The sequence below is a fragment of the Tenrec ecaudatus genome, chromosome 3 (assembly GCF_050624435.1).
Source record: "Tenrec ecaudatus isolate mTenEca1 chromosome 3, mTenEca1.hap1, whole genome shotgun sequence".
NCBI classification, from domain to species: domain Eukaryota; kingdom Metazoa; phylum Chordata; class Mammalia; order Afrosoricida; family Tenrecidae; genus Tenrec; species Tenrec ecaudatus.
Genome location: NC_134532.1, coordinates 197,085,878 through 197,107,584, shown reverse-complemented (window position 1 = coordinate 197,107,584; position 21,707 = coordinate 197,085,878). Strand labels below are relative to the sequence as shown.

Below are 21,707 nucleotides of genomic sequence, written 5' to 3'. Positions count from 1 at the left end.
ATGTAAATTCTTTAACAAACCAATGAAGCACTGGAAGCACTCACTAGTCTACATCAAGAAATTTGGAAAACAATTACCCGGTCAACCAACTGAAAGTGATCCATCTGTGCCCATTCCAAAGAAAGGTGGCCCAATGGAATGTGGAAACTACCAGTCAATCACTATGTTAGTGTTACATGCAAGTAAAATTTTGCTGAAGACAGTTCAACAATAGCTGCATCTGACATTGACCGGCTGCCGGAACTTCAGAAGAGGATGTGGCATGAAGGACGTCATTGCTGACGTCAGAAGGATCGTGGCTGAAAGCAGAGAACACCAGAAGGATGCTCACTTGTGTTTTATTGACTGAGCAAAGGCCTTCGACTGTGTGGATCTTAACAAACTATAGAGAACACTGAGAAGAATGGGAATTAGGGAACACCTCATTGTTCTCTGGTGGGATTTGTAATTGGACCATGAGACAGTCATTTGAACAGAACAAAGAAGTCAGTACTGCACGGCTGGTTTAAAACCAGGAAAGCTATGTGGGCTTGAACCATACTTATTTGATCAGATTAAGATGAATGTGGCATCAGAATTGGATGAAAGCTCATTAACAACTTACAAAATGCAGTCGACACAAGCTTATTTGCTTAAAGCCAAGAGGATTTGAAGCACTTGTTGATGAAACTCAGACTGCAGTCTTCAGCATGGATGACAACTCAATGAAAAGATTACAAAAATCAGGGGGGAAATGAGGAGCTGATATCAATGACTCAAGTAGAAAGCAAACGTTTTGAGAATGATGATGACAACAAATATACAAATGTGCTTGACACAATGGATGTATGTATTGTGATAAGAATTGTATAAGCACCCAATAAAATGATTTTAAAAAGAAAAGATTTCCCCTTTCACTTAAAAAAAAATAAAAGATTACAAAAATCCTCACAACCAAACCATCAGACAACATCATGGTAAACAGAGAAATGATGGATGGAAGAGATTTCCTCTTGCCGGGATCCACAAGCAATTCTCATGGAAGCAGCAGTCAAGAAATCTGAAGACTTGTTGCCTCGCGCAAATCCACTGCACAAGACCTCTTTAAAAATGTTTGGGAGCAAAGGTGTTCCTTTGAGTACTAAGATACACCTGAGCCAATCCAGCGTATCTTCAATGTCTTCATATGGGTGTGAAAGTGGAGCGATGTCTAAGGGAAGCCCTGGGAAGAATGTATGTATCTGAATGGTGGTGTTGGAGAAGAGCATTGAAAGTAGCAGGGAGTGCCAGAAGAACAAATAAATCTCTCTCGGAAGAAGTACAGTCAGAACACTCTAGAAGCAAAGATGACAAGACTTTGTTTCCCACACCTTGGATATGTTATCAGAACAGACCAATCCCTGGCAAAGGACATCTTGCTCAGCAAAGTAGAGGGTCAGTGAACAAGAGGAAGACCCGCAGCGAGGTAAGTGACACAGTTGCTACTACAATGGGCTCAAACATAGCAATGCCTGAGAGGGTGGTGCAGAGGATGGTGTTCCTGTTAGTCTGGGTAGACTAGAGAAACAAGTCCAAAGGCACTCAGATGTGTATAAGAAAGAGCTTTAGATACAAGAGCAATTGAATATTCAGAAAACATCCCAGCCCAGTCCAGATCAAGTCCATAAGTTCGATATTAGCCCGTATGTCTGAGAGCAATCTATAAAGCCCTCTTCAGACTCACAAAACACATGCAATGAAGCCACATGCAGGAAGATCACAGGCTGGCCAGTGAGTGGGAAGTCTTGTTGATCCATTGGCATTGTAAGCATCTCAGCACTGGCAGGAGTCTCCACATGGCTTCTCCAGCTCCCAGGGCACGGCCTGCATCAGCCTAACTCCATCAGGCCCGTCGTAAGTCATGTCTCGATTTCTTACAAGGAATCAGAGAGAATCTGTGTTTGACCTCCAGCCAGCTATTTATCTCCTTAGCGCCTCCAAATGAGGTCACCAAACTGCAACCTGATTGACGGGCTGGACTCTATCCCTTCACTCATAATCCTCTCAACCTGACAACAAAATCTGTAACTACCACGGTGGTGTACACTAGGTCACTGTGAGTTGGAAATGACTCAGCAACAATACAAGACTTGAAGCAGCATGATCTTCAAACTCAATCTCAGCTTCCCATCATGCTAACATCAAAACCTGCTCTATGACCTAGACCAGGGATTGGCAAAGGTCTGAGCCGGTAGAGCCAATCCTGTCCTTCACAACAACGTCAAAATTATTCGAGATCCATAAACATGTTTTCGCAGACAAATGAACCACCATTATCTGAATGATATCCTTTAACATTTTAGCATTGTCCTTCAGCGCCACACGGATATACCCAAAGAGCTGCCTGTGACTTGGAGCCAGTTTGGTGACCTCTGACCTAGGTCATCTAAGACCTTCTTAATGTTCTGGAACTCTCTCTCTTGTCCTCCCCATCGCTGACTGCTCTCCAGCCAAATCTCCCCACGTGCTGTCCCTTCAACACACGGAGCATATGGCTTAGATGTTGGATCTGCTGTTCCCTCTGTCAGGAAATCTTTTCCATTAGAGTGATTCTGTTTAATTGTTTAATTACATTCAGCAGAGCCTTAGCATGGCGCTCAATCAATCTTTGTGGAGGAAGCAAGGGATGAAGGGAGAGAGGAAGGAAGGATGGATATGAGAAAGTGGGGAGGAGAAGGCATGAGGAACAGAGAGGATGGAAAGGAGGGAGGGAGAAATGAGCAAAGAGGGGAGGCAAGGCAGAAGGAGGGGGGGTGGGGAGAAAACAAGGAAAGGTGCACGCGGCAGCTGTTGGGTTCCAATTGTGTTGGATAATTAGCCAGGACACTGCCCCCACTTGAGCTGCCCCCTCCCCCAGCAGCTCCAAGCTCCCCCAGGGTGGCTAGCAGAACCTCCCAGAGGCTCTGGTCTGGAGACACAGGGCGCTGCTCCGCAATCAGCCTGTGGCTGCCTCGTGCTTGCTCTGCGGCCACAAACGCATCTCAGCAGCAGAAAAGCAGCCGTGAAATTGCCTGAATTGAGAAGCTGACGGGAACGTAAAGGGGCCTGTCAAAACCCAATCTCAACACAAAGATGAAAGCGGCATTTCCTTCCAGCCACTGTGGGAAGGTTTGTGGTGCCAGGGGAAAGGGGCACACATGCACATAGGGACCCCGCCTCGCTCTCCCACCCTCCCTTCCCTCCTCCCTCTCTGCACCCACAACTGAGAGTTTCAGAAAGCTGTAGGAGCCGATGAGCCGCCTTGGCCCCGGGACAAAACACAATCATCGGCCGTGTTATTAGGACACGATGTCTCTGACACATTTGGATGTTTCAAGGAGCAATGGAGTCTGTGATGGAAACGAGAAAGCCATTCTCTTCCTATGCCTTGCTCTGATATTTAAGGATTTATTCTTGTCCTGACTCGAGGCTTGCCTCCTGCCTTTGCTCTGGTCTGTTTTAGAGCAAACCACATGAAGGGTTTACAGATGGCCCCACTCACTCAGCGCTCAGGTGAGTACTATGTACCATCATTGTGTTTCCCGACGAAGGACAACAGTAGATGGTTGTAAGGAAATGAGGGCCTCCACCCTCAGCAAGGGAACACAGAAGATATGGGCGCTGTGGCAAAATGTGGCAAAGAAATTAGATGGTGCCATGCTATTAGATGAAATAGCCTCTGGGATCTTTTTAGAGGCTTGTCTCCAAACAAGCTGCCCTTTAAGGGAGCTATCAACCCACGTGGAAGAAGCACACCCTCATCAGTCACCGGAAGGACTGTAAATCCTATCATCTGAAGTTGAAGGAAGGATTCGTATCAGAGCCTAAATTGTGAGAATGCAGTTTTCAGAAGGCTATGGATGCAGTGGGAGCCCAAGAAGATCTACTGGTTGGAATTACACAGGAAATAAGCCTCTGGTGATCTCCCTCCGTCCACAGTTGAGACGGGAGGAAGGTGGTTACTAAGCAGAGTGCATTGGAGAGATGAGTGTGTATGATCAAAGGGTTAAACCTGACTGGAATGATTAAAACTTTGTCAGTTGAACCTCTCTTTGATGCACGCTGGACCTGATCTGGTTTGCAAAATTTTCTGTATGTTTTTTGTTTGTTCCCGATTAGTGTTTATCTCGGAGGTGTTATGTCATTGGGGATCACCCTCTTGAAGTTGTGCTATATGTTTCGCTGTTTTTCGGTATATGAAACCTAAGATTGATGAACCTCTAGGGACAGCAGGTAGAATGAGGATTTGGTGAAAAGGTGGTGGGGAGGGGGGCGGTACAGAAGGGTGGGGTGCAGTAACAGGCAGACAATGTCAAGGAGTCCATGAAGGAAAGGAACATTTGGGAATTGATAGTGGTAGCAATTGTACAATTCTTCTCGACATGATTGTACTATGGAATGATATGATACATTGTACTATGGAATGATATATATGTATTCACTCTCAATTAATCACACAATTTTAAAAAGAAGATATCATTATCACAAATTTTGAGCTAACCTATATTTCTTTTGTATTTATTACCACAAAACTATGCCTATTTATTTAAAAGAGCAAAGAATGTTTCTGGAACATTCAGATGTTTATTTTAAAAAAAGAAAGAAAGAAAGAAAGAAAGAAAGAAAGAAAGAAAGAAAGAAAGCAATCAGGGCCCTGGCCTTGTTATGGACCTTGCTGGTTCTGTGGTCTAGGCGTTGGCATTGCAAGGTCAAGGGCAGCTCAAACCCATAAGGTGCTCTGTGGGAGAGAGTTGAGCCTGCCTGCTTCCCAGAAAGATTCTCAGTCTCGGGAACCATATTTTAGGGTCACTATGAGTTACAATATAAAGAAGAGCAACATCCTCACAACTGGACCATTCAGTAGCATCAAGATAAATGGAGAAAAGATTGAAGTTGAGAAGCATTTCATCTTGCTTGGACCCACAATCACAGTTCTCGAAGCAGTAGTCAACAGATCAGAAACCACATGGCACTGGGTACATCTGCTGCACAAGACCTCTTTCAAGTGTTGACAAGCAAGCATGCTACTTCACGGACGAAGGGGCTCCTGACCCAAGCCACGGTACTTTCAATCGTCTTGCACGTATGTGAAAGTTGGACATTGACTAAGGAAGACAGAAGAAGAATTGGTGCATGTGGGTTGTGGTGCTGGAGAAGAATATGGGAAGTACCATGAACTGCCAGAAGGACCAGCGAGTGCGTCTTGGAGGACATAGAGCCAGACTTCATCTTACGTACTTTGGGTGGGTCAGGAGAGACCAATGGAGAAGGACCTCGGGCTTGGTCGAGAATGGGGGCAGTGGAAAAGAAGAAGGTCCTCTCTGCCCTGATTGAGACTGGCTACAGCCCTGAGATCAAGCACAGTAGGAGCACGTACGAGGAGGTGAGCAGGGCTGGCAGTGCTTTGTTCTGTCGGGGCTACGGGTCGGAACAACCTGCGTTGTCGATGGGTGCAGCTTGATTTGTAGTGTTAGAACAGAGCGAGTGAGCGTGGGGCCATTTGTGTCCCAGAATCCTGTTCAGGAAAGTGCCATGTCATGAGCTCCGCCACTGCCAACCCTCTTGTCCTCAAAAAGGAGGGGGGGCAGAGGGAACATTGTTCTCAAATTCAGCAGTGAAGCCACACGTGTTTTTAAACGGTTATGGTCCGGCAGATGTCTTCACACCTCATGAGACAGGGTGTCCTCTTAAGGAAGACTCCTTCTCTTCTGTGCATACGGATGGTGAGTTTTAAATGCCCCCTCCCTAAGGGCTTTGGACTTTGCCCGGCAACCTTGGCAGGCTCCACAGGCAGTGGGCTCTGGAGGTTTGCTCCTGGGAGGATGCAAGGCAAGGTGATTTCACAATATTTGCACGCTGGCTAGCTGTGAAGTTCTGCAGAGCTCCGAGCCACGGCCTGAATTGCCTGCTCCCGGGTGCAGGGCTGGGCCGATCCCCGCTCCGGGCGCTAGATGGCGTCAGCAGCCTGCCCGGGCGGAACTCCCGGGGTGGAGGGGCGCCCCACGGAGAGTGACTAAAAGCCCCAAACTGGAGCACGCGGGCTACAGCAAGGCGATCAGCCATTCGTCCAGCTCTGAGCGTCAGCACGTGTGCTGGTCAAAAGGTTAAGCCTTTGACTGTCCTACATGGCCTTCAATTGCTTCCTGCCAGGAAGGTCTGGTCTCTTCGTAGGAATTCTCTTATCCATCTCCATCCGCTCAGCAGCACAGCACACCCTCCTTGGCGGCCAGATGCCACTCTTGTATTTTGGCAGAAACTACAGGTCCCCCATCCTGTTTGTTCTTGTCTTCTGGGGTAATAAAAAACCCCTTGTTGTAAGGGACTCTGGACAGCCAGGGGTCACGCAACCTGGAGCCCCTGGGGGTGGGGTTTCAGGTGGAGCAGGTGGTGGCAGGCTCATAGGGGAACTTGGCACTTCCTGTCACATGAGTCGTAAGCACCTGTGAAGGGAAAGCTGCCTCTCGGGAGCCAGGCGATGTCCCAAATATGGGCAGCATCTCAGTGTACAGAGGAGTGTAAACAATTATTTGGTGTAGGGCCTCAAGGCTGGGTTCTTCTTCCGTCGTGTTATTACTGGTCCATGCGAATGTAACTTTCTGTTAATCTATTTGCTCCTTAAAAAAAAAAAAAGCCTGTTCTCTAGCCTACTGGCAACTGCCCTCATGAGATATGTCCTACTCTCTGCCAGTGCTACTCCTGGTGACCCCCTTTCTCCCACATAGATAACCTCCAATTGACATGATCCACAGAAAAAGGTTGTGTTCTTGAGCACACACATATCTTCAATTTGCATAAAGCATCAATCAATCGGGACCTCGCGAGACTATCAGAAGCCACGCTAGGTCTGTCAAACAGAGGGAGTTAATGCAGGCAATGGGTGATGGACGAACAGGAGACCGCTAGAGATGGTTTGCAGCAGGAACCTAGCATTGCACCTAATTCGGGTGGAGCAGTGGGGAGAGTGACGTTACAGCGTCTGTAAGGTTGGGCTGCATGAGCAAGACTCCAAAGTGAGGACCGTCTGAGGGGCTCTGAGATGAAGGAAGGAGAGGAAAGGGCAAGAGCTAGAGCCACAGGAGAGGCACGGGAAACACAGAGAGAAAAACAACCTGGCTGCTCTTTTCCCTCCACCAATGGCTCTTCGTCAGAGTTCTTATTGCCTGGAGCCAGAAGGGAAGAAAGAAAGGATGGGAGGGAACGTGCTCTGTGACAGAGAAGAGCAGGGAAAGGAGGGGCAGGGGCGGATGGGGCCAACTGGGAGACCTGGGCAGGTGGTTTATTAAAGACCACATTAGGATGCATGTTCATGCGTGTGCCTGTTCAGCATGTCGGAGTGTCCCACTGCTCACCAAAGAGTTGGTGGCGCACACGCACCCACTGGTTCTGTGAGAGCAAGGCCGGGAAACCTGCGCTTATAGCGATCGCAGCTCAGACAGCTCTGTGACGGCCACCTGGGATCACTGTGCATCAGAATGAACCCAATGGCACCCAAGGACAGGGCATCAAGTCCCCGCTTCTCAACCAAAGACCAGGTCACGGTGTGCAAGGTGGCACTGTGTGAAATAAAGGATGATCACTTCAAATAGGAACATGGAGGGTGACTACAACATTACAGAACTGTTAAATTACATGATTATACAACGACCAAATCCCTGGAGGAGCCCTGCTGTCATAGTGGTTAAGCACTGGGCTACCATCCCTAAGGTCAGTAGTTCAAAACCACCAGCCATGCTGACGGAGAAAGAAGGGGCTTTCTATTCCCATAAAGAGTCTTGAAAACTCACAGGGGCAATTCTACCCTATCCTACAGGGCCACTATAAGTTGGCATTGGCTCGATGGCAGTGAGTTTGTTTTTTCTGGAGTATCAGGCCACTCAAAGAACTCTGGTGGTGTGATGGCTTAGGCACCGGCTGCCAACCACAAGGTCAGCAATTTGAAATCACCAGGGGATCCACAGGAGAATGAGAGGCTTTCTATTCCCATAAAGAATTACAGCCTCAGAAATAAAGGAAATAATTCGGATGCAAATGGCATTTATAGAGGTCTAAATACAGACATGTATATATGTAAGTATATTTATATATGATGATGGGGAAATAGATCTATGTACATATATTTATAGGTTTAGTATTAAGGTACCAGACAAACATTGGGCCTCTACTCAAGTACTCCCTCAATGCAAGAACACTTTGTTCTATTAACCTGGCATTCTGTGATGCTCACCTTCTCAACATGATAACTGAAGCCAAAGGGGGTACATAAGCAAACGTGGTGAAGAAAGCTGATGGTGCCCAGCTATCAAAAGAGATAGCGTCTGTGGTCTTAAAGGCTTGAAGATAAACAAGCGGCCATCTAGGTGAGAAGCAACAAAGCCCACATGGACAAAGCACACCAGCCTACGCAATCATGAGGTGTCCATAGGATCAGTCATCAAAGACCCAGAACAAAAAATAATATCATTGTGAATAAGGGGGAGTGCAGAGTGGAGATCCAACGCCCATCTGTAGGCAACTGGATATCCCCTTACAGAAGGGTCATGAGAAGGAGACAAACCAGTCAGGGTGCAGTATAGCACCGATGAAACATACAACTTTCCATCTAGTTCTTTAATGCTTCCCTACCCCCACTCTCATAACCCCAATTCTACCTAACAAATATGGCTAAAACAGAGCATGGACATGGGTACAGATAAGAGCTGGAAACACAGGGAATCCAGGACAGGTAAAACCATCAGAACCAGTATTGAGAGGAGCTATACCAGGAGGGAAGGTGTGGGGAGATAGGGGAAACTGATCACAACGACCTACCAATAACCTCCTCCCAGGGGGATGGGCAACAGAAAAGTGGGTGAAGTGAGACATTGGTCAGTGTAAGACATGAAAAAATAATAAGTTATAAATTATCAAGGGTTCATGAGGGAGGGAGAGTGGGGGAGGGAGGGGAAAAAACAGAAACTGGTACCAAGGGCTCAAGTAGAAAGAAAATATTTTGAAAATGATGATGGCAACCTATGTACAAATGTGCTTGACACAATGGACGAATGGATGGATTGTGATAAGAGTTGTACAAGCTCCCAATAAAATGATTTTAAAAAGCAAAACTACAGCCTTGGAAACCCACAGGGGCAGTTGTTCTACCCTGTCCTGTAAGGTCTCTCGGAGTCAGTATTGACTCCATAACAGTGAGTTTGTGTGTTTTAGACTAAACCACTGAGAATCATGACCCAGCCGAATTGACATGTAACTTCTCACAGCCAGTGCTATTCTCACCTCTCACGACTGCAGTTGACGTGGCCACACACATTATTCATGTGCCAAGTGGCAGATAGTGCGCTTCTTGACTGTTGCCGTAAATGCAAACTATTGGGTAATTAGAGAGTCAGTAAGTGAGGAGTAGGTGTATAGTGTTGAGATAAAGAACGTAGGCTCGTTGGTTTAAATCTCAACCCCCCACTTACTAGCTATGTAACATGTTACTAAACTTTCCTGTGTCTTTGTTTTCCTCTGTCCATTAAGAAAATATTGGGCTTTCCGGCGCTGACAACCGCTCGGCGATCATGCCTCTCGCAAAGGATCTCCTTCACCCCTCTCCCGAAGAGGAGAAGAGAAAACACAAGAAGAAGCGCCTGGTGCAGAGCCCCAATTCCTACTTCATGGATGTCAAATGCCCAGGCTGCTATAAAATCACCACGGTCTTCAGCCATGCACAAACAGTAGTTTTGTGTGTTGACTGCTCTACTGTCCTCTGTCAGCCTACAGGAGGAAAAGCAAGGCTCACAGAAGGATGCTCCTTCAGACGGAAGCAGCACTAAAAGGCCCGGAGTCGAGATGAGTGGGAAGCCATTCTAATAAACCCATTTTGGATAAAAAAAAAAAAAGAAAGAAAATATTGGTATATCCTCATGGGAATTTCTGTGGATTACATCAGGTCATCTATGCCAAGTAGTTAAACTGGTGAAAGGATGATGCATCACTGAGCTGACGCACACCTTTCCCGATTTGTCAACCACTCACGTCCCCTCGTGCTCTTTGAATGACTGCCTCTTGGCCTCTGTGCAGGTTCTACATGAGCCCAATCAAGTTGTCTGGAGTTGTCGTTCTCTGCAATGTTGCCCATTGTTTGTTATGATCCGCACAGTCTGATTTCATGGATAGTGAGTAAAACACAAGTAAACATCCTCCGGCAGTCTCTACTTTCAGCCAAGATCCATCTGACCTCAGTGATGAGATCCCTCGTGCCGTGTCCTCTTCTGAATCCAGCAGTCAATGTGCTGCTGCAATCATTTAAAATGTTTATTTGGCCAATTTTACTTGTGTGAAATATTCACAGGATTGTTCAATAATGTCCATATTCTGTTGGGTTATCTTCCTTGGGAATGGGCACAAATAGGGATCTCTTCCACTCAGTTAGCCGACTACTGGAAGAGATGTTTACCCACGGCTGTTGTTGTTAGATGCTGTTGAGCAGGCTCCAACTCAGAGCTAGTCTGTGCCCAGCAGAATGCCACGCCACCTGCTCCTGCCATCCTCATAATTGTTCTTATGTTTGAGCTCATTGATGCAGCCCCTAGGTCAACTCATCTGGTTGACGGTCTGCTGTAGTGGTTACTTATTGGGCCTCGATCGCATGGTTGGCAGTTCCAAACCACGAGCAGCTCCGTAGGAGAAAAACTGAGCTTTCTACTCCAAGAAACCCAACCGGGCGGGCGGTGCCACTATGAGTCAGCATTGACTCAGTGGCAGTGAGAGCTACTTTCCCAAGCGTGATGTTCTTCTCCAGGGACTGATCTCTCCTGACAATCTGTCCAATGATCGTGAGACATAGTCTCACCTCTAAGGAGCAGTCTGGCTGTATTTCTGGCAGATCTGCTTGTTCTTTTGGCGTCCATGATACGTTCAGTGTTCTTCGCCAGCACCATAATACGGATGCATCAATTCTTCTTCAGCCTTCCTTCGTCAATGTCCAACTTTTCCATGCATCTGCAGTGATCGTGGCATGGGTCAGGCACACCTTAGTGTTCAGAGTAAACTGCCTTCAAGTCAATAGTCTCTAGAAGTCTTATGCTACAGATTTACCCAATGTAATGTGTCGTTTGATCTCCTGACTGCTGCTTCCATGAGCATTGGTTATGGATCCAAGCAAGACAAAAATATTTGACAACATCAATTTTTTCTCCAATTACCATGATGTTATCTACTGCTCTGGTGGTGAAGATTTTGGTACCCACCGTAACATGAGGCAATTCACTGGCTCCTCTGCCCACTTTTGTTTGGAATGCTTGGTGTGTTAGGCTGGGCTGACGAGAGAAGCAAATCCAGTGACACTCATCTATGTGTAACAAAGAGCTTCACATCGAGAAGTAATTATATATGAAGAAAACATCCCAGCCTTGTCCAACTCAAGTCCATAAGTTCGATAATAGTCTCTAAATCCTTCTTCAGACTCACGCAGCCACAAGCAATGATGCGGAATGCAGGATGATCACAGGCCGGTGGGTGTAAAATCTTGTGGATGCAATGGTGGTGGATGCATCTCCAGGCCTCCAGAAATAAGCAGGGTCAGCTAGCAGGGAGGTGAAGGCAGAGAGAGAGGTGGGGAGGTTCCCAGAACCCTCCTTATGAGAAGGCCATGCCCACAAGGAGGCACCATCAGGCTGGGACTGATTGACAAGCTGAATAGCACCCCTACACTTTCATAGATCTTCAAGTTGACCTGAAATTATGTAACCACCACAACTGGGAGGGTAGAGACCTGTTGACTTTAGCCAATTTGCTAAAAACCAATTAGCAGCTACAAGCTGTTGAGAGTCTATTGAAGTCCAGTATGACGCTTTTAGGGTCAACTTAAAGTTATTTGCATGAGGATGTTGGAGCAACAACAAGCTAGCTGAGAGGAATTACTAAGAAACAGAAGGGTGAGTGTGATAGTGGGACAGGATGAAGGTAAAGGAAACAGGAACGATCTAGGAAGCAAAGTTATGGATAGAGGTATAAACATAGGTGTGTACTTATGTAAATATATTAATTCATAAAATTCAATGTATTGGCATAGGTATATATATTTATATGGCAATACATTGAGGATGTGGACAGACTTTGGACCTCTGCTCAAGCCCTCCCTCAATGCAAGAACACTTTGTTCTAATACCTAGCATGCTGTGATGCTCACCTTCCCAGCATGATCGCTGCAGACAAAATGGATGCACAAGCAAATATGGTGAAGAAAGCTGATGGTGCCCAACTATCAAAAGATACAGCATCTGGGGTCTTAAAGGTTTGAAGTTAAACAAGGGACCATCTAGCAGAGAAGCAACAAACCCACATGAAATAAGCACCCCAGCCTGTGCGATCATGAGGTGTCGGAGCAAAACCCAAAGCCTATCTGTAGACAATGCAACATCCCCTCTGTGGTACTTACTTAAGCTGTTGTCAATTTGAGACTATTAGAGTGAATGGGGTGGAGTTTAGGCTTGTCAATCAGGTCGCAGCTTGATGACCTCACTTGGAAGAGCCAGGGAGATAAATAATTCTCTGGAGGTGGGACACAGGCTCACTCCCTGGGAGACACTCCTGTTGAGAAGACACATGGAGCTGAGCTATGCTAGAGCCCTGGAGCTGAAGGAGCCCAATGGAGACCCACACCAGTACTGAGATGCATATACCGCCACTGGATCCACAAGACTCTCCACCCACTGGCCTGTGATCTTCCTGCATTCAGGGTCATTGCATATGTTTTCTGAGTCTAAAGAGGACTTCATAATTTGGTATCAGACATATGGACTAGTATTGGACTTATGGACTTGATCTGGACTGGGCTGAGATGTTTTCTCAATAGTCAATTGGTCTTTTATATAAAGCTCTCTCTTATGTACATGAGTGTCTATGGATTTGTTTCTCTAGTCAACCCTGATTAACATACCCTCACAGAAGGGTGACAAGGAAGGGATGAGTCAACCAGGGAGATGTCTAGCACTGATGGAACACACTATATTCTTCTGGTTCCTTGAGGCTTCCTCACCCTCCACTATCATGACCCCAATCCTGCCTTTCACTGCGGGCTGGGCTGGAGCATGTACACAGGTACAGATAAGAGTTTAGGACACATGGAATTCAGGTCAGATAAACCCCTCAGAGACATAAATGGAAGTAGCAATACCAGGAGGGTAGGAGGGATGTGAGAAGAGGAGGGTGAAGGGAGACCGCGTTTGGTATAAGATATGAAAACAGTAATAATTTCTAATTTATCAAGGGGTCACAAAGGTGGGAGCAGGGGAAGGATGGTAAAAAGAAGAGCTGATACCAAAGCCTCAAATAGAATGAAAATGTTTAGAAAATAACTATGGCAATATATGTACAAATATGCTGGATACAATTGATGTGTGGATGTTATGAAAGCTGTAAGAGCCCCCCAATTAAAACATATACTAAGAAAAAGGGAGGACATTGCAAGTGAGATTTGCACTAAAGACACTTGGTAAAGCTCATTGGAATGAATTTTCTTCTTCAGAGATGAGAACACCTTGGCTGGTCACCTCTCTTGTGGACCCTGTTGAGGCTCCAAGGGTAGAGTCCCTGTCTTACAACAATCTCACTAGTTGGGCACTTTCCTGTCCTCGAGCGGCTCTGTGAGTGGGTTTCCTCGGACTATCATCATCCAAGGAGACAGAGGTTGAGAGACCATAAAGGTGTTTTGTTGTGTTTTCCCTTCCCCAGGGGGTGGGCTAGGGTTGAACACATCCTCTTGTAAAGTGGAAGCAGGAATCCTGGCCCATGCAATGAGCATTCGCTTGTCAGTTGAACTGGGACTGTGGGCTGGCGCCTGGGCCTGGAATGAGTGCTGCAGGTAGCCACAGGGCCAGAGGCAGAGCGGCGTTGGGGTCAAAGTCAGGAGACTATGAGCGGTCACTCTGGCCTTGGACTCTGGGCATTCTTACCTAAAGGCAAGGCTACTGGGTGGGGGGACTGCTCAAGAGGCCAAAGTCTGGCTAGGAGAACAGCTTGATGTCATTTCATTGGCTGATGACTCTAACGCCCCATTGTGTCATTGAACAAGATTGGGTTTTGTAATGGAAAGCACCGAGACTTGAGGTTTGAACTCATTTGTGACTCAGCCCATCGGGCTCATTTGGACCCATGCTGGGCTCTTCCAAGGACAGACGGGGACCATTTATCTCTGCCTTGTTGTCTCCGTTGGTCTAGAGTCCATGCTAATGAGAACAGATTCATTTCCCCAAGCCCCCAGTTTCCACTTGGCTCCTGGATTGAAAACCGGCCACGACAGTCCATGACCTGCCTCCTAAGGGCCCAATGCCACCTTGGCCGTGGTCTCTGCTGTCCTCCACAGTTGGCCCTTGGCCTATCTTTCCAGTCTGACCACCCTCTTCGCCCTACTCATGACCTCTACTCGAGGCTGGTCTACATAGCATCCTCCAAGCTCTCGACATGCCTCCTCTTGTCCCAACTCCATCCCTCCAATGGACACCTGTCCTGTTCACCTGTGGGAGTCCTGTCTTCATTCAGAGCCCAGGGACATCCTCGAGAAGACACCCCCCACCCCGACCCCATCCACCCAGGAAACAAATGAAAGGTGACCACGCACATGTGAGAATCTAACCTGACCAATAAGCTCGTTTGTTCCTTCGTTTGATTTCACTGGGTGCCCACAGTGTGCTGTGTTCGTGTGGCCGATGGGGGACGCTGAGTCCCTCCCTGTTCAGAGCGAGCCCACGTGACAAGAGCAGACCCACCCCGCGGAGCGCAACCTGCCTGCTCTTCACGGAAACCGGTCGTGGGGTCCTCTCCCACGAAGCCGCAGGCACAGTGCCATCCAGTGAGGACCAGGGGGCCTTGGGCTGCAAGTACAAAACCATCTGGCACGTCGCGTTTTTCACAGAGAGGGCGGGGACCTGATCTTCGGGAGGGTTGCAGCTACTGGCTTGCGCTCAGTCCCTGCGTCTCTGCCCTTCCATTAGCCTGGCCCTTGTCCCGAGCCTCAGCCCTGCCTGGGCTGTAGCAGGACCATCACTGCTGGCCCCCTTGTCACCAAAGCAACAGCTTTGGTTCTTGGAGCCACAAGCCCCCCCACCCCAGTCCCCTTGCCCTTGGGATACAGCTCCTTAGCGAGCAGAAAGGCTGCAGACACACCCCGTGCTTTACTCGCCAATGAGCGGGGCGGAGCGCAAAGCGTGGGTGTGATTCCCACCAGATAGGCCATGAGCAATGCCCACACAAAGTGGCATGGGAGACGTGTCCATCTGGGGCGCACACTGTAGGGTACAGCGTTGACCAGTCAACAATGTCTGTCCCAGGGAGGGGGTTACAACACTGAGTCACACGTTGTTCCAACCCTCGGGAAGTTGAGAGCCGCTGTTGAATCCTGATAACCACCTCACCTTCAGGTGTGTTTGGCTAGAGGCACAGACCCCTGGTGGTGGTGGACGCTGTGAGGTATGGCCCAAAGCCCCTTCAACAAAGGATCTGTTGTCCTCACTGCTGGGACTGTGGGCAGATGGCTCTCAGCTGTCAGACCCAACAGATTGACCGGCTCAGCTGCAGGGCTGCCTCGTCCAAAGTCACATCCATTTGAGCGAGCCGAGTGCCAATGATGAATCAACTAAAAGCTAAACCCGTTGTTGCCACTGAGCCCATCAATCCCACCTCATGGCGACCCCAGGTGTCACAGAGAAAAGCTCCATCCGGGTTTCCTCACTGATCTGTATGGGAGGCGTGGGCTAAGCCTTTCTTCTGAGGAGACCCTGGGTGGGTTGACCTTTATGGTCGTGGTCGAGCTCACACTGTACCACACAGGCACCTTGACTGACCCATACAGGGAGGAGTGCAACCACGTGGCCTTTTGGGCCCAAGGAACTTTTTTTTTTAATATCACATTTTTGCTTGTTGTAAAAATATCGCTAACACACTAAAAGTTGTACAAGCCCCCAATACAATTATTTTTTTTTAAAAAAAGAACCTTAGGGGGCAGTGAGTCTATGCTAACAAGAGAGGAACAATCCAGAAAAAAAGACTGAGAATGGCTGCTCACCTCGGAGGATGTATCAACGCCACTGGATTATAATAGAAGTAGGTCCGCTCTCTTTCTGCCGCCATCTTGGCTCTGTGTCCCCTGTGCGATATGCCCGGTGAAGCCACAGAAACCGTCCCTGCCACCGAGCAGGAGCTGCCACAGGCCCAGGGTGAGACAGGATCTGGAACAGAATCTGACAGTGATGAGTCAGCACCTAAGCTCAAAGAGCAGGATTCCACACAGGCAACCCCACAACGAGCCCAGGGACTTGGGTCGATACGGAACCAGTCGGTAAAGCAAAGCAGAGTCGGAGTGAAAATAAGGCACGCAAGGCTGTGTCCAAACGGGGTCTTCAGTAAGCCACGAGGGCTACTAGAGTCACTATCCGGAAAACTAAGAATATCCTCTTTGTCATCACAAAGCCAGATGTCTACAAGAACCCTGCTTCAGATGTGTGCATCGTTTTGGGGGAAGTCAAGATTGAGGATTTATGTCAGCAAGCAGCTGAGAAGTTCAAAGGTCAAGGTGAGGCTGTCTCGAACATTCAAGAAAACACACAAACTCCCACTGTACAAGAGGAGAGTGAAGTGGAAGAGGTTGATGAAACAGGTGTGGAAGTTAAGGACATAGAATTGGTCATGTCGCAAGCAAATGTATCAAGAGTAAAGGCAGTCTGGCCTTGAAGAACAGCAGTAATTATATTGTAAATGCTATTATGGAATTAATGTAACTATCAAAAATGAGGCACCTCCCCCCTTTTTTTGGTGTTTCAAAAGGGTAACTATAGTTTGGTTTAATATTTGTACTGTTTCTATCAATAAAGTTATGGCATGGGTGAAAAAAAGAACAGACGTAGATGAATTGGTGCATGTTTTACTATATATTCTCAACAACAACAAAAAATTTTAAAACAGATAATAAAGTAAAATGTCTCCAAGGCCAACATATATATATATATCTCACTACCCAAACATTCGACCGTTCCATGGTTTTTACATGTACGATCCCATGATGATTATATTCATCATGTGGTGCCATGACTCCCACGTTGCTTTTCCAACAGACTCAGCATGGACTCGGCCCTCCCCAGAAGCCCCAGAGCTTTCTGGAGGTTGGCGAAGGTCTGCCTCCCAGAGCTGCCCACTTTCCAGGGTGTTGGTTCCTTGGACTGGCCTTAGCGAACATGGCACATATGTCACTCCATCTCAGTTGGATTATATGTACCATTGGTAAGATAGAGTTAGGGTCATGGTAGTGGGGGGGAGGAAGCATTAAAGAACTAGAGGAAGGCTGTGTGTTTCATCAGTGCTATACTGCACCCTGACTGGCTCTTATTTTCCTGTGGCCATTCTGACAGAGGGGAGAGTGCATTTCCTAAAACTCTGAAATATTTATATTGTTGTTAGATGCTGTCAACTCTGACACAGCTTAGCAACCCTATCTATGTATGTAGAAAGGGGACTTCAAAAAATTCCATGATTTTTCATTCCATTTTCCCAGGAACTTTTTGAAGTCCCCTCATTCAATAAAAAGACACGCTGCCTGGTCCTGCACTAACCTCACAATTGTTTCTATGCCGGAGCCCGTTGCTGCAGCCACTGTGGCAGTCTGCCTTGCTGAGGGTCTAATTTTTAACTGACCTTCTACCAACTATGACGCCCTTCTCTAGGGACTGGTGTCTCCTGATTACGAGCCCAGAGGAGTTAGACAAAGTCTCAACTTTCTTGCTTCTAAGGGGCATTCTGCCTGTACTTCTTCCAAGACAGATGTTGGTGCCTGGAATTAGCTCCAAAATATTCTAGAAAGGAGATTTAGGGCCAGAGGTAGTTGTGGATGAAATATGATCGACTGTGAATTGATAGTTGCCAGAACCTAGAGCTCAGAGGACACTTAATAAGACACGCCAACCCCAAATGCAATGGATAGGCCTGTTTTGCTCCCGACTCACATGAACCAAGTGTCCAGAGACAACGAGAGAAATTGGAACTCACGATGTTTGGGTGATATTTGGCCTAGAATGGTCATACTTCAGAGGTGGTGAAGTAGAATGGTCCTGGTTAACAAAACTGCCTTTAGCTTTCAAGGGCACATTCTGAAGTATCTCAGGGCAAAATGATAACTCTCTAGGATTTGTTTTAAAACGGTCCCAGGAAGAGTGTGAGAGATGAATGAATCCAAAGCCAGCAGGTAAGATAGAAGACTGCTGACAAATCTCAGGACCAGTAGGCAACACATCAGGCTGCTGGCTCAAGCACAAAGAATCAGAGGTTAGAGGAAAAGCCAGCTGCAGGGCCCAGACTCCGCAAAAATCCAGCAAGCATCGACTTATATTGAAGCAGGCTATACCTTTTGGGAGATCTTATCATAGGGGTTATTAGTTCTTAATGGCCAAATCACTGATCATCCTGGCCCAGCCAAGTTAACACAAGACCTTATCTGTCAGAGGTACATAAACCAGGCCTGGCCAATCAGATTATTCTATCCCTCCATTCACAGCAGTTGACTCAGGGGTGGGCAATGAGATTCAATTCTTGGGGTTTTCTAGAAAGAGAAGTTCCTTTTTTCTCTGAAATTGCTAAATAATAGCAACAGTATAATAAGGGTAACAAGCTCACTGTGTGCTTGACAGCATCCTGAGTACTTCAGACATAGCAACCAAATCCATTACTTAAAACAACTCACTTAGTAGGTGCTATTATTCTTCCCAATGTACAGATGTGAGCACTGCGGCGGAGGACGCTGAAGGGACCTAGTGAAGATTTGGAAATACGGAGGGTGAATACCATGAGAGAATAAGTCAGAGGTGACCATGACAACACAGGAAAAACGTGCTGCAAGGAGGTCGAATTCTGATGACATCATTTGATTTCCTGAAGCTGGATTGCTTCGTTTTGTTGTGTGTAGGTTGCTATGGGTCAGGACGGACCCACTGGCACCTAATGTTCTGAGCAACCTTTTGAAGTAAGGGTCATCACCCGCATTTTGTGGGTGAGGAAATTGAAGCGGGGGGTCCCTCAACACCCCATCGACCCTCTAAATTCCAACAGAGAGGCTGGACCTCTGACTTCGGAGTCCGTGGGCCTGGAGAGCCAGAGGCCTGGATGTTCCTTGTGAGAACTTGATGGCCTTTGCTTCCCAGGGATCCTAGGGCTCGTTCTCTGGGTTTGTATGATTCTGTTCCCCTGGGCCTTGTCACCCTGGGGTCAGTTACATTTCAGCTTGCACACCAGTAAAAAAAAAACTCTCTGACAACCTCCCCAGGTAGCCTGTGTGAGGAACCGCTCAGAGGTCCCTTGTATCTGCCAAGGATGAATACAGCCTTTGCCCCCCGGCAGCGGTCCTCGTCTGGTTCTCCTATCACACCACGGAGAACACAGACCTGGCGGGAGACCAGGGCTGCGTCTCCAGTCTCTTGTCAATGCTCACCTGTCACTTGCTAATAGACTGGTGGTTCCTTGTGCTGTGGAGAACAACCTTGCGTTTATCCCTTCCAGCTTCCAGGAGTCCAAATGGTTTCTAGCTCAACCACTAACCAAAAGGTTGGTAGTCGCAACCCAACCAACCCCATCTTGATGACCAGCTTCCCTGTGTTAGGCCAGTTGCCTAGAGAAACAAATCCAGTGATGTTCATCTATGTTGAAGAAAGTACTTTTTATCAAGAAGGCACGTCAGCCCAGTCCAACTCAAGTCCAGAAGTCCAGTGCTAGTTCATAAGTCCTTCTTTAGATCCACAAAGCTTCAGGCAGCGATGCAGAATGCAGGAGGAGCACAGGTCAGTGGGTGGATCCAGTATCAGTGGAAACATGGCAGAGGGCAGAGTCCCGGCAAGCAGGACGGCCAAGGGGAGGAGAGAAGAGAGGGAGATTCCCAGGCTCCCGGCTTATAAGAAGGCCACACCCCCAAGAAGGCATCATCAGGCTGTGACCTGATTGACAGGTGGGATTCGGCCCCTACATGCTCATACAAATTCCGGTTGACATAAAATCATCTAACAACCACATTCCCCCAGGTCAGCCATGGAAAGCCCGCGGAGCACATCTACTGCAGTCTTGGTGAACTGCAATCAGACTGGCCCCACAGCAACAGTTCTGTTCTGCTGTCTTCTCCCTCCCCCCAACCCCCCACCCCCGCCTCGAGCTTGCCACCATAACAGAGATGAAGGCTCGTGCCTGATCTCTGCAGGGCCTCAGTGCTCCTGACCTTGATCTCCCACGAGCCACCGCCTCTTCAGCCCATGGCTATGATCTTACTCTTGTCTTCCTGAAGAGAGTAGTCACCAGAGGAAAGATACCCTACTCCAGCTACCCCGGCTGCCTTCCCCTTTCGATCCCAGAGCCGTGTGGATGGAGCCCAAGCCCCAGGCTGTCTAGGGCACTGTGGTCTGGCTCCTTAGGAGACTGAAGCACAGCTGATGACTCCCTCCTTTACCCTTAGCCCAAAGATAGTCAATAGTCACCAGGTGTGTGCCAAGCACCGATTCATTGTGCTAACCCATTCACCTACAATATCTTATGCCATCTTCTCAGCCACGCCACGAGGACGGTCCTACTGTTCTCTCGTTTGGCAAGTGAGGACTTCCCGTTACACACAGGGGGACAGAACTCAGAAGCAAATCCAAGTCTAACTCAGAAGAGTCTGCTCTTAACCATGAGCCTTTCCAAAGACCCGAGCATCCTCCCTTTCCCGGATTGTTATCCTCTGTCTAAAAGCATTGCACTGGTGGCACAGCACTTAAGCACTTGGCCGGGAACTTAGAGGTTGGTGGTTATAACCCATCCAGCAGCTCCCAAGGAGAACGACCTAGAATTTGCTTCCACAAACCCCACGGGGGCACTACCACTTTATCACACGTGGGACCTGACGCACCAACACCTCACACCCACAGAAGCACAGCTGAGTGTGTCCGACAAAAGTATGAAATCCAAACTGGGACGTGTGTGTGAGACCTGCCTGCCCTTTGCGCTGCCAGTCTTTTCCTCTCTCCAATTAACAGCACCGTGGGGCCAGCCTCTTCCAAACAAGGCAGCAGGTCGGCAAGGTCACAAGTGAGGGCCACCTCACCAAGGCCAGTGGGTACGGGCCTCTTCCTGTCCATGGTTTTCTTGGAACATAGTAGCCGCTGTTCTTTGCTTTAAAAGTATGAGGAACTCTCTGGTCAAGATGCTGTCAGCAGCAATAGAATTTTGAGGTGCTCATTCTGCTACAAGCATCTAGCAGGTGTAGATGATTTTTTGGGTTTGTTTTACAAATCAAAACATTACAAGTTCATAACAAAACATTACAAGATCATCCAAAGAGAAACATGCCCTGGCGAGTGAGGCTGAAGCCGTGAGCTTTCCGGTTGCCAAGCAGAGGCAGGCAGAGGCGAGCACAGCTTTGTCCCTGTGTGTAATCACAAAGCTCAAAGAAATCAGGACTAGACTGTTCCAGGGCAGGTGGGGCCAGGGCTGAAACTTGGGCCAATATGTCCTCTTCGTAGGACAGGAGGCTGATATCAGCTCTGCCGACTACTGTTCCAGGCTGTGACCTACGTACGTGAGGGTCATTGCCGAGGTGGGCAGCGACTGAAGCAGCTTAGGTACCAGGACTTGAGTGGAGCCTCCTATGTGCTAAGTGATCAGATCCAAGCATTACCCAGTCCCTGAGGAATAAACAGAAACCTCCTCATCGATGGGAGACTCTTGAT

General features: G+C 47.9%; 1 protein-coding gene and 1 pseudogene across 1 annotated transcript; both read left to right on the top strand.

Moving 5' to 3' along the window:
* Nucleotides 1-9,544: 9,544 nt before the first annotated feature.
* On the top strand, nt 9,545-9,884 carry LOC142443724 (small ribosomal subunit protein eS27-like). The gene has a single exon (XM_075545009.1). It carries the CDS (start codon nt 9,555-9,557, stop codon nt 9,807-9,809), a length of 255 nt encoding a protein of 84 aa, XP_075401124.1. The 5' UTR covers nt 9,545-9,554; the 3' UTR covers nt 9,810-9,884.
* A 6,245-nt stretch (nt 9,885-16,129) lies between these two features.
* Nucleotides 16,130-16,751, top strand: LOC142442495 (nascent polypeptide-associated complex subunit alpha pseudogene; annotated as a pseudogene).
* Nucleotides 16,752-21,707: the final 4,956 nt, after the last annotated feature.